The sequence below is a fragment of the Sabethes cyaneus genome, chromosome 2 (genome assembly GCF_943734655.1).
Source record: "Sabethes cyaneus chromosome 2, idSabCyanKW18_F2, whole genome shotgun sequence".
NCBI classification, from domain to species: Eukaryota; Metazoa; Arthropoda; class Insecta; order Diptera; family Culicidae; genus Sabethes; species Sabethes cyaneus.
Genome location: NC_071354.1, coordinates 64869030 through 64882511, shown reverse-complemented (window position 1 = coordinate 64882511; position 13482 = coordinate 64869030). Strand labels below are relative to the sequence as shown.

The following is a 13482-nucleotide window of genomic DNA, read 5'->3' as shown; positions in this document are numbered from 1 at the left end:
AAATTGTAATTTCCCAGCGTCATCGTGATTCGCCGGCATCGCACCGGTTGGTGCAAGATACAACTCTATACGACCCGATGATGGGATGCTAGGATACGATGCACCATATGCGAAGGTCAACAGCCTTCGCAATTTCGCTACGACGGCTGGTGAAATATACCGGCTACTGAAATGGCCAAGAAGATGCACACAATTTCAACGTGGCGAGTAAAATTTTCGTCTCACTGTTGCGCAGTATTTATTTTCTTTTTTATTAATGCTCCCACGAACTTCGTCGGATGCAATATTGACTACGAAATACCACGCGTCCGCATCGTGTGATCTCAAAACTAAATGATGTGCTCAATTATAGTGCAACAAGCAGAAGCTGTGTTTGTTTACTCGCTGACCGTAACAGCGGCAGCAGCTGCGCCAGTCGTTCGACGTGGTTGGATTGAGCTGTCACTGGCCGAGATTTGTGACTTGGTGACAATTATTTGGCTGCGTAGAAAAATCATGCGCCTCCACTGACGCGCACATTTGCTTGATTTATGATTTGAAATATTAGGACAACAAATTTTTGACGGTGTTTTTCCGACTATCAAGCACTGTTGGCATTTAGAAGTAAATGTCGTTAAATCGAGCGACCCTTACTTTCACTCTTTTGTGCTTCATAATCTACACGGTGGCTTCCTTCAATTGCGAGCCGCGTGTGTCCTGTCACGTGTCATTAGCCTTCCGCCGATCCGAACCTGTGGCTGCTGCCGTAACTGCTACCGCTATAATGTACGGTAATAAAATCCATAGCAGCAACAAAAGAGGGTCCTCTTTGCCCAATGACACTCAATAAATTTCCTAAACGGGAGAATACGAAGCAGATCCATAGCCGGAGATAACTCCATTCGGGGGTAAAAAAGAAACATGGAGAAGAAATTTAATCGCTCAGATTATTTTTTTTTTTTGCTAAAGTTCGTACTCAGAATTTCTCCCTTCTGTAGGGGGAGGCAGGCAGAATAGGGAGGAAAATTGCGCTTGCAAAGCTTTTCGCTTTTGTGAACCTGCACCGAATGACAATGAGTGAATGGTAGTAGTATATCTGGTTGGTTGGTTGGTTGGTTGGTTGGTCGGGCGGTCGGTCGATGAATGAGACCCCAAAATTGATAACATTGAACGGGAGGTTCCATCCCAGGAAACCCAGCCCTGCCGAGTTACTGTCGCATGACTAATCGTGTTTATGACACGCTGATTAACGATGATTTGCTGGAGGAAAAATCAAAAGTCCATTAGCCGTTACGCATGGTGGAGTTTGATATTTGCAGCCGGTGCGATGGCGATGGTGTGGAGATATGTTTGTCGCTGAATGAACAACCGGGGACACTAACGAGGCTAGGAGAGGGTTCGGAATAAGTAGCACTCGGTGCCCAGCTAATTGTGAATATTCACAGTTGCTGATTTAGTCGCAGCAGGATTTTTCTATCATGTTGATGAAATGCTGCGATTAAATCGCTAAATAACTTGATATATTTTATAACTTTTTTATGTTCATTTGTTATCATCTTTGTTTCAATCTTCATCCAAACTTTAAGCCATTAATTAGTTTCATGCTAAAAATAACTCTACTCCCAAGGTTCTGGTAAAGCTAGTTCTAAATCAGTTGCAAGACACGATCATAAAACTTTCCTTGCATATATTTCTTTACGGCTATAAAAATACTGGTTCCAATTAAACACACATAGCGGGTTGGTACCAAATGGCCGAAACACAAATGGCCGAATTTCAACAACTGTCACAGAAAGTCGAAATTATATTTGGCCGATTCACAAAAGTCCGAATCCCTACTTGAAGCAGCCTCGAATGGCTCAAGATGAAAAGACGAATTTTCACGGAATGCCCAAATAACCATTCAATAAAAAACATGAATGAGGAAAGCAGTTAACAAAGAACTTTAATCCCTCGAAACTGTATATCCTTTTTAGCACCGAAAATCCACTAAAATGGCCGTAACTTTTTTATGTCTCAATATTTTTTCACCAAATTTTGAAATTTTTCCGAAAATCTTTTCTATTTTCATAATTCTTACCGATCGTGGCCATTTGTCATATAGCCCCTGGAGTTATTCCAGCGTTCCTTGGGGGACCGCAACATGTTTTTTCAGATAATATTGTATAATTTTCGAAATCGGTCTGAAACAAGTGGCTTTTTTAAAACGAATCGACTGTGGTCATATCAGTTACTTTGCTGCGATTACGATCCATATAGTACGCGCCATCCGGATCCGGGAGATCACTATGAATCCGGAACTGGTTCCCATAAGGAAACATTTCAAGGTCGCTTATCAAAAAACATCAGCACTCGACAAAACGCCGGCCCGTGACCTTCTCCTCGTAAATCAACTAACTTTAAGGCGTTTACAGCATACTGCTGTTGCGGTTCTTCGCCATTGTTTATGTGGGGAGTGAGTAATGAGTAGTGAAAAATGAATATTGAGAAAGTAATAGTGAGAAAGTAGTAGTGAGCAATGCACAGTAAGTGGTGAGTTGAAAAGTTGAAAGTGGGGAATGAAAGCTGAGTAGCGAGTAGTGAGTAGTAAAAAGTGAGAAGTGAGAAGTGAAAGATGAGTGATGGCAAGACATTAGGGAAAAGTTAGTAGTGAGCAAAGAGAAGTGAGAAACGAGTAGTTCAAAATGAGTAGTGAGCAATGAATAGGGGGTAGTAAGCAGAGAGCAGCGAGAAGTGAGTAGTGAGAAATGTAAAGCGCAGTGTAAGTGATGAGTAGTGCGAAATAAGTAGTGAAAAGTGAGCAGCAAATGCATCTTGCTTTTAAAACAACGAGCCTCTCTGGTTCCTCAATACTGTTTAAATAAAAAACGCAAAAAGTGAGAAGTAAGTAATGCGTAATAAATAAATAAGTAATAATAAATAAGTACAGTGGACTCTCGAAAGAGTTAATCGATTGGGGATTGGGTCAATTAATTTTGCCGATTTATTAATTTTTCTGAGTAGCCCTAAAAATTATTAAAAAATAAAAGGATAAAGCCCAAGTAACAGTTCTAAGTTCCACTCTTGAGAAGGCTTTATACCCTCTATAAGAATCAAGTTATAAACTCAAGTAGTCGTATCACGCTCTGCTGAAAGCAGCAATAAAACCGATTAAGTTTTCACTGCTTGACAGCCACTGTCCTAATTTATTAAACCTTTTCGCTTTTCGCTCTGGTAAAAAAGCTAAATCATTTCGCCTGCTTTGCCAACTTGAAAATAATTTTTCTGCTCACTGCCAGATCATCCTGATCGTTTTGGTTTATAGTGACCATAATAAAACATAGAATATTTAATAAATTTTAAGCAATCTCCGAAGGCTTGCATCATATGCGCATTATATTTTATCGTGCATATTGATACGATAGGTGGATAAAATCAACTCACCATTGACGTTTTGCGATTTTCGAAAACTGATTGTCTTAACAAAATAAATATATTCAGTTAGTTAATCTCATAATCTTTCTAGCAAAATTATTTTAGTTGCTTTCTGTGACAGACTCGTAACCTCCAGGTATTGCGTAATACCATGATAAAACCAGAGGTGATTGATTATACCGAATGAATAATACCGTAATAAAATCTTTATAAAATTCAAGTAGAACAAAGTGACTTTAGAATTGTTACATGAACTCCGGGATTGGGAAGGTCATTTGCTAAGCGAAGGTTCAAATATGAAAAAAAGCTTTGCTTCTTTTTCTTTACAGGGATATACGAAAAGAAAACTATAACAGGCATGTAAGTGGCTGAGAGACAAAGGGGCCCCGAGCAAGATAGGGCATTCAGCCAGTACATGTACATATTCCAAAAATATTGATATTTTTTAAATATAACGAACAAACGAATATTTTTGATGTTTTTTCATTTGATTTTTTTTAAGATCCTTAAACCATGAAAACATAAAAACGAATATTCAATAGTTTTGCCGCTCAGCTCATTCAAATACCTTCCATCTGATAAAAAAATCGTTAAAATCGATTAGCCACTAAGCCGAGTTATAGTTATAAGAAAATCTAAAGGGAAAATGGGCAATATTATGACCTTTGGGTCAACCCTAACTCAGAAGAGCGTCGATGTGATGACTTGGGAAAACGCATCGCCGGCCTTCGCTTTATGAATCATTCAAGTAGTGTAAGTATTTACAGCATCTTGCTTTAATGACGATAAGCCGGGGGCGATTTCTCACCAATGTTAATGTGAGTAGTGAATAAGAAGTAGTGAGAAATGAGCAGTTCAAAACGAGTAGTATGAAATGAGAAGTAAGTAGTGAGCAAAAAGAAGTAATAAATAAATAGTGAGAAGGAAAAAATGGGTTATGGTAAATGAGAAGTAAGAAATGAGTAGTAAATAATGAGTAGTGAGAAATAGGTACTGAGAAGCAAGGATTGAGTAGTAAACAGTAAGTAGTGAGAAAAGAATAATTAGCAGCGACGAGTGAGTAGAGAAAAGTGAAGAGTGAAAGGTCAGCAGTGAGAAGTGACTACTGAACAGTGAAAAGTAAGACATAAGTAGTCCAATATCACTTCGGAACTTATCTGCTTTAAGTTTCTTTGACCTCTCGTCCATGCGGCTTCACGCAGTGTTGCGAAGCCCATACGCTTGTGATACAAAATTGGCACCGATCACTTGTGGGGGCTCGCACTCCCACGCACGTGTAGAATTAAGGACATAAGATGAAGAAGAAAAGAAAAAGTAATGCCAAATCTGTATCTCAGTGTGCCGCTATCCCTAACGGACAGCTGAGCCTGAGAGTTCACGAGTTGTTTGCCTTGTAAGCAGGCTCTGTAGAGAGACGCTACGAGGTTGTGTGTTCGCGAGTGTGTAGATAGCAGAATGTCTGCACACAGCAACGGCGGCTGTTTGCCGTACGCTTGTGTCAGTGGCGTAAGCGTTGGATGCTATGCTTCTCATACTCGCTCGCGTGAGAGCTGACATCGTTTGCTTCTCGCTCGATTTGCAACATTGGCTTCACGTTCATTCGACCTCGACCGACGATGGTTTACATCCGTTATGCCTCAAGTACATTATGCCTGACCTCGAAAACATTTTTTAGTTTTAACAAGTCATACTTTTATCTTAAAATGCTCATATTTTGACGTTTTCAAAGCATTCTGTCTGACTTTCCTAGATCATTTTGCATTTTAGGATAGCCAGGTACCATCGCGAAGTTCTTAATGGCGTCGGACCTCGATTTTTGGCTTTTCCAAGCCATTATACTTTCAACATTTTTTTGCATTTAATGCTTTTTCATTTATGTAACCTCCTCTTCTATCTTCGAATACCGACGTGTGGCTTCGACAAGGATACAAAAAAGTTATACATTTCTAGCATTTTCATTCTGAGAATTCAACCTAGCGTTTGACTTTAATTGTTGCCTTCTATAAATCTAAATTTCTAATCCAAATCTAATAAATCTAATTTATCGTTCATTATTTTCAACTACAGTCCGCCATATTGAACTTCCGATTGGCGCCGGTTAATAATTTTTTACCAAACGTCCTTATCCAGAGATAGCATAATATAAGGTTTTCTATTCAAATTTACTAATCGTTTTTTACATGGAAAAGTTTTTTGAAGCAGATAACTTTTTGGGAAATTATTTCTTGTAGTGTATCCATTTTTAAAGACTAAGCATTGATAAATAAGAACTTTTTTGAACATGCTTTCTGAAACAGAGCTGTTTTCCTCTACATAAATTTTGATAAAAAGTTTTTCAAAGATTTCATTCCTTTTTGGAATAACGCAAATAGAAAAGAAGTATTCTGCTATTTCGATAGTTGAAGCTCGAAGTAAAATAGAATGATCATAAAACGCAACTCTCAATTTAAACTTTTCTTCGATTACGAAATTATAAAGAAACAAGCTTCAGTGAGCAATTCCGCCTGCAAACTTTCCGCAAGGCGAAAATTTCGGGAAAACTGTCAGATTGTTCCGTCGGGTCATCCGAGCCCATAATTCACCTCAAACTTTTACCGCGCGTTTCGCGCTGATTTGAAGGAAACTTTAAATGCAAACCACAAACCAGTGTACATCACCAGTGGCAACAGTAATAGAACTCAGAACCCAGTCAGGTACCACCACCACGTTCATGTGTATCTTTTTTCCCAGACAAGGCCGGCGAATAAAAAAGTCACAGCCATGCTGCCGCCAAAATGGCCATTTACTATTCCGCTCTCGTGCCGCTACTGTCGTGTCGAGCTCGCTCCCTTGTGCTGGCTGTTGTAGGCAGACACATAAAATAGCGCAAATGGAAAATGTGAACTGAAGGAACAGCGCTCTCTAAGCTCCCTGCCGCCCACTCTCGGAACTCACCGGGCGCGCTCGGGCAGCCTGTTGATGTTATGCGCTACTGACGATTGTTTAGGTGTTTCAGAGCTTCCCATCCGCTGCCGGCTGTAGGTGTGAGGCGGCCAACAGCAACACATAGCTGCGGATTTCCACACTCACGTGATATGAATGCTGATGGAGGATATACACGACCACCCAACGGTCCTCGGCACACTCTGGCCGTGCAACGGATGCAATGGAAACCTGAACCAGCACACTCATAAACAATCCACAGCAGCTGAAAGATGCTGGGGGCGGACAATCCTTGGCCTCCCCGGACGTGAAGAAAAGATGGGCAAAGGGATGCATACGGCTGAGTGTTTGGTAACTTCAGCGACCAGACCGGAGCAACGTAACATCCCCGTCGGTCGGCTAACGCGTCGACAATGTTTACGACGATGGCTTAGAGCGGAATTTGCGCACTTTATTTCCCCGTTTCGTTGAGTGTGTTGAATATAAGTCGTCCTTCATATTAGTCTTTAGTATTCCCTGCTTCCTACATGTGTAGTAAAATGTACTGTTACTTTTGTAAGACGGAATTACTACACAGGTCACAGGTTACCTGCAGGTATTGTAGGAACAAAGCACGAAGGCAGTTTGCTGAGATACCCGTTCTAAACGAAACACGTTTGTAATGGCGGAAAATCATTTTATGTAGCGCCCACTTATTTCCTGACACCCGATTCTTCGCTGCTAAAGTGGCACTAAACCTTGTGACAGCAATGCGCTACGAGCAGAGTAGTGAAAGTCATTTGAGGGTCATTCATCTGCCAACCAACCGCCAACCCGGTTCCTACCGTACTCCAAATGATCTCTACTTTAAAGATCATTTCGACTTAACGGCGTCACGCTACCGTCGTTTAGAGTTGATGAAAAATCGTAACTCACTTCAATCGTCTGCGCTGAAAATAGATCTCACTTTTCCGACGTGCCGTATTGGACGTTTCACACTGACAGTTGTCTTATTTCGATGTGCCAGTCAGAAGTATTTTCTCTTCGGATGCTAACAACACCTTGAACCGTAGGAAACCTAATCCTTTCTTTTTTTTTGCTGTTTTTCAATAAAACTACATTCTCGATACCTATGCTTTTACTAGCTGCAAACTTCTTCGTAGGCATCAATTCTAGCTGACCGGACTTAAATTTAGTATGCCTAAATGGAAACCATCGGTTAGAAACAGACTAACAAATGGAATTGAATGGGGAAAAACAAAAAAAAAGATGAGTAAAATTTGATACGAACAGAAGACCCGGGGTTATCGAAGAATTGTCACGTTCATAACAGGATGGCTCGATATTAAATAGACATTTTTTCCAGTTGAAACTTGGAAGAAATTAAAACTGATTGAGAAAAAAAAGACTCGTAAAGCAAAAGTTCAAGAGGGTCGAAAGTAAAACAAAACAAAGCCAACAGATAGATAGCGTATGTACGTTTAATTTTTCCCCGACTTCTTTGCCTGGCATCTCTTTCTTTCCTGTTTGTTCGGTGGTAGTTTGAAATTTGCTCTAGCAACTAGCAACTGTGCTGTAGTGGAAAGTGGTAAACTTACCCGAACTGGCTCGGTAGCACGGGATATCCTGTCCGTAGGCCTGCCGCTGTGAAGGGGAATCCTGGAACAGAACGAAAAAAAAAACAGGAAAAAAACGTGGTTAGTCAAATGGTAAACTGGTCGAGCTGGAAAGCATACAGCTCGAGAACCTGGCAGCCGAAAACAAGAACAAGAACAACAACAAGAACAAAATGGGCACGTAGGTAGTGTGGGAACGAATTGATAGCGTAGCGGTAACGAAAGTGATGCCGCTCGAAACGGAATTCCCAAGACCCCCGGTACGGTAGGTTCACGTAGACAGGAACTGGCAGTTTGTCATGTTTCTCCGTGAAGGAAAAATGGAGTTTATGACACTTTGATAAGAGTCAGCAAGCAGCGGCACGGCGGCGGTGCCGGTGCACTACGAGCAAAGGCGTCGATCGTGTTTTTCCGGAAGCAACGATGAGGGTTAAATTTATGTTGAATATTTTTGATTTCAGACACAATGCGATATGATCTAGTAGAAGGTGACTGCATAGTTTAATTGGGTTTTACTGCGAAATGTGGCCTAGAAAAAAGGCTTGAATATGCATTACTAGTTCCACTATTCATTATCCATTTCAGGAACAATGTTCAAAGTTATGGTACGACGAGAAAGTTCGTACAGTGTTTTCAGGAATAAGACTTTGACCGACTTTTCATAGAGTTACTCATATGATTTGTTTGGTTTGATATTAAAAAGCTGATGAATCTACTCCATTTTTAGACGCCATTGAATAATAAACTAGAAAGTTCAAAGCCAACTGGCAACATGCCGTTACAGGCAAATTCAGTAAAAGCTGAGTTATTTTACTCTATAAAAGGAGATGTTTTAAGTGATTCATTTTACATTTTAAAACAATACACACAAAAAATATCAAAAAGTGCATGAAAATATTTTTTAAACTAATAAATCGGTGTCTGTCATTTACTTTTTGAAGATAATTTCATGGAAATGCTGGCCACGACTACAGTTTAGGTGATACAAGCGAAAGGCCCTATTCTGCATGATTTTGTTGACTTCTTATACCTTAACCGTTATGTGTGCGACAAAAAAAACACCTTTAGCAGGGCGACAAGGGTACCCGGGTACCCAAAATTGATATTGTTATAACATCAACAATTTTAAACCGATTTCGACGAAATAGGTGTCATTTGAATCGTTTATTTATCTAGTTTTGAATCATTTGGCCATTTGGCCACTAAAAGACATACGGAGCCCGAAAATCCGGAATTCCGACAGAGTGTCCGCTGTGAGGAAGAGAAATGATTGTATTGCAGCAAAATCAGTCATGCGGATATAAAAACTCTAAAGATTCGTACAATGTACTATTTCATATAATGAGATGAATCAGGTTGGCCATTCCGAAGTAGGTTCCTGTGGGGTCATGGGTGGCCAGTCCAGGATTGGAGGTAAAACCTAGCAATATGGGTATCAAAGTTCTTGGAATTAGTTCGGTAGGTGATATTTTTTACATTTCGATGTATTTTGATTGGTTATTTCGAAAATGGTTTCTACGGGGTCACAGATGATACCGCAGGATTCAAGATAATGCTTAGCATTATCAGAACCGTTCAAAACGTAGAACCATCCGTTATACATTTGGTACCAGTTCCGAAATTATTAATCAGTACTAAACTGGCCATATCCGTTCAAAACATCTAAAAGATCCGCTAAACCAATTCTAATATTGGATTAGGCACCCAACTGGCCATCTGTAATCCTACAGGGACCCAATTCTGGAATGGCCAATGCGATCTAAAGTCACCAATTTATATAATAAGATGAAAAAAGGGTCCACAATGTCAAGCTCAAAACTAATAGCTTTACTGAAGGCTGATATTCTTTCAAAACAAGCGGCTTTCCACGTTTTACCGGACGTTGCTCCGGAATTACCGATTCCCGGGAACTACATGTCATTTGATGGCCAAATGCTTTATCTAATCAAAACTAGATAAATGTACGAATCAAATGCCACTGGTTTCAGCCAAATCGGTTCAAGATACCCAAAGTTATGAGCATTGCAAATCATGGGTACCCGGGTACCCTTGTCGCCCTCCTACGTAATAAAAAAATTCAAGTGACTCTCATTGCTAAACCCCTTTATGGATATGCACCAAAAAAACCTCAATTACTTAAGATCAACGAGTTTTACGATGTTGCAAAATTTCAATGACGTATGTTTTAAATTGAATGAGTTATAACTATTTTAAAACTGAAAAGGTACCCGGGTACCCTGTCGCACACATAACGGTTAATTGTTGCTGGTTTATTCGTATAGACGTTTCTACGTAACCCCACAAAAGCAGTCTAGAGGCGTCGAATCATACGATCTAGACGGCCAATGTACAGGTTCAATACGAGGGATTAATTGCTCACCGGATTCGACTCTCAATTGGTCCATTGTTTCACGAGCTGTATGGCAAGTTGTGCCGTCTTGCTGAAACCTTATGTCGGCTAGATCCAGAACTTGAATTTAGAATGAAAGAGGTGTATAATCATCTATCGATCGACAAACAGCGGTTCTATTTTTCAGAAGGGTTGGAACCTCTCGTATTGCCAGTGGCTGTTCATGTTCATCATATCGAATATGACAATTTTGTTTTTTTTGTATCCCTTTTATTTTGTTTGCATCCCTCTGGTTAAAAATAAAATTCATCACTGAACACACTTTTTATCAACTCTATTCCATTCTATTCTAATAGATCCGCTCAGAAAACTAGATTCGGGTGTTTGTTAGAGTTAGTCTATGGATCATCTGCTTCTATGTACATCGCTAAACATAATTTTTCGGTATAAAAACCGATCCCCTTCAATTTCAAGCTTACTTTAAGATTTTTATTCATGTAGACTATTTTTTTGTGTCAGATGAATTACCAAAAAATAAATAAATAAATAAATAAATAAATAAATTTAATTTAAGGCCCACTTGCCAAAAACTTGAAGCTGAGCCACCCTACTAACACAGTTGTTACAAAATAGTAGTGGCAACCGTTATGACTAATTCTGGTCATAAATAAGTTTATGCAACTAAAAGGAGGTCATGCGGTTTCATTTCTTCAACGGGCTGTAATTTTGTTTGACGGTATTTTTGTAATTACATACGAGATAAGTTCAAGAAACTCGTTCATTAAAATAGCGAACAGCAAAGATTCTAGATGACCACCTTGTGGTACTTTTGAATCTACAGTAAATGTACGAGACTTGCCATAACGCCATAACTCCGGAACGCCGTTCTGCACCAAACTTAGCATAAACGTTCCTTGACAAAAGGGAGGTTCCAAATAGGTAAAAAGGGCTGCGTTTCTCTTGAACTTGGATCGATAGCAGTTGTACAATTCGCTAGGACACAATGGAAGCACTTCTTCGAAGTGGCTCTTATCGTATCAAGACTTCCTCTCCACTGTACTCAGTCCTGGGCTACTGGGCTCAGGGTCGCCAATTCGTTGAGCGTCTCGACACTCGCAAGTCAGATTCAACCTAGTCGAGCCATCTAGCACGTTAGAGCCCTCCATCCCTAATGCCGGTGAGATTCTTGCAGAACACGGATTTCACTGCAGTGACGTTCGGCATCCTTGTGACGTGACTGCACAGTGGTCCAAAAGTACGAAAAGCGGAACTTTTTTCCTAATGTCTTTTGCTATCATTTGATCATTTATGGTCTTCAGCACTTTTGTTTGTATGAATATCCCTCTTAATCTAAAACTGTCAAAAGTTCGTCATCGCTTACTATAATGAAAATAAAAAAAAATAACTTTTTTGTGTTAGGAAACATAGACATACTTTCTTCAGCAAAGTTGTAAATATTGTAAAAACAAGCAACTTTGCTGAAGAAATAAAATTTATATCTTTATCGAGTGCTGAACTATAAGGCATATTCTTTAAAACTTCTTTAAAATTTGTTTTTTCATCCTTAGCTTTTGTTAGTTGCATTTTACAAGAATACAATGTTCTAGGCAATTATCGAAGCTCTCAAAATACACGTTTTGGCAAAAACCGCAAATCTCTTAGACCTTTATTTGCTGAGTTTCGCATATTCAAGCTTTAAATTTCCATAGCTTCACGAGCCCGTGGGGTAAAATGGGGCAAGCGGATTAATGAAATCAGCGCTTCATCTTAAAACTTAAGTCGAGTACTATAAACTTGTATGGGTTCCGCTTGTCCCCAACCACCCAAATGAGAGTATGGCAAGCATACGTTTTATGTGTTTCGCGTTCTCTAAAGGCTAGGAGTTGACTACATTTACTGTAGATCGTTCTTCTCTTTTCGACTCTCGCTCGCCGGATCACACCTTCAATAGCGATGTTGAATATATAGAACAGTCCGTCCCCTTGCCGCAACCCTTTGCGTGTTTCGAAAGGTCTCTCGAGAGTGCCCCCGAAACAAGCACGTAACCCGTCAGTCGCTCCAGGGTAACTTTGATCAATCGTGTTACTTTGTCCAAAAAACTGTACCCGTGCACTATCTACCAAAGCGGTTCGCACTCGACTGTATCGTATGCTGCCCGGGAATCCACGACCACGAGAATCTGATGCGTGAGCCAGTTGTACTCCTAACATTTCTGGAGAATTTATCGGAGAATAAAAATTTGATTCGTAGTAGTACGAGCCCCCGTAAAGCATGCCGTAGGAAGCGCCGTGCCCTACGGCGTGGTACAGCCTCTGCTCCGCAGAAATCACATTTGTCTATCTCGGTTTATTCGCTTTCTTAGGTCTACCTATTGCCTATTCTTGTTAGCTTTCCCTAGCCCTTGCATCGACTCACCAGGCTGGGCGAATAAAAAATAGCCGAAATACAAATGGCCGAATTTTAACAACTGTCACAGAAGGCCGTAATTGTATTTAGCCGAATCAAAAAAAAGGCCAAAATGCTAAAGGTTAAACTTTTACTTGGCTGAATCTTGCCGAAAACTATTTTCTCAAATAATATTGATAAAAATATGCTTTTAAGGTCAAGCTGGTTAAGCTGGTGAAGCGATCTGTAAAATAATTAAAATATATTTTCGGGCGTTTTGGGAAAATATCAAATAATGAAGGAAAAAAAGCATTTCGTAAAATTCTGGCACCCTAATCTTAGAAAGACAAGATACCCGCACTCTCCACCTTATTTTTTGTTCAGGTAATTTAGCACAAACAATAGAGTATATATGATTGGTATCTCTATTTAGGTGCATGCAATTTTCTAAGTTTACTGGCTACTAGTAGTTTTCCTTACTTGAGTCCAAACGAGCGGTAGTGAATAAACACAATATATACATATCATTTGAGCAGATCGAAGGCGGCGAATATTTTCTATGATATTCGGTCATTGGTGATTCGGCCATTAGGTCTACTATTTCGACCATTTCGAGTTTCGGCCTTTCGTGTTTCGGCAATTCGTAGGTAATCTGGCCCACTCTATATGCAATACCTTTTGGAACTGAGTCGATTAGAGCTAATGGCGATTACCGAACGCCCGTTATCAATTATGCCTATTGTCCATTATGTCTGTCGTCTATTAAGCTTATCATCCATTATGCCTTGCGTCCGTATGCTTAATGCGGTTTAACCCAAAAACATTGTGCCCGCCCAG

At 40.0% G+C, this 13482-nt stretch overlaps 1 protein-coding gene across 1 annotated transcript in view; it reads right to left on the bottom strand.

The window, feature by feature from the left end:
* LOC128737403 (RNA-binding protein 24-B-like) overlaps positions 1 to 13482 on the bottom strand; it is a 51574-nt gene that overhangs the window by 27688 nt on the left and 10404 nt on the right. Inside the window, exon 3 of the mRNA XM_053832033.1 lies at positions 7893 to 7953. Within this exon, the coding sequence (XP_053688008.1) occupies positions 7893 to 7953 (61 nt within the window). The remainder of the gene's footprint in view (positions 1 to 7892; positions 7954 to 13482) is intronic.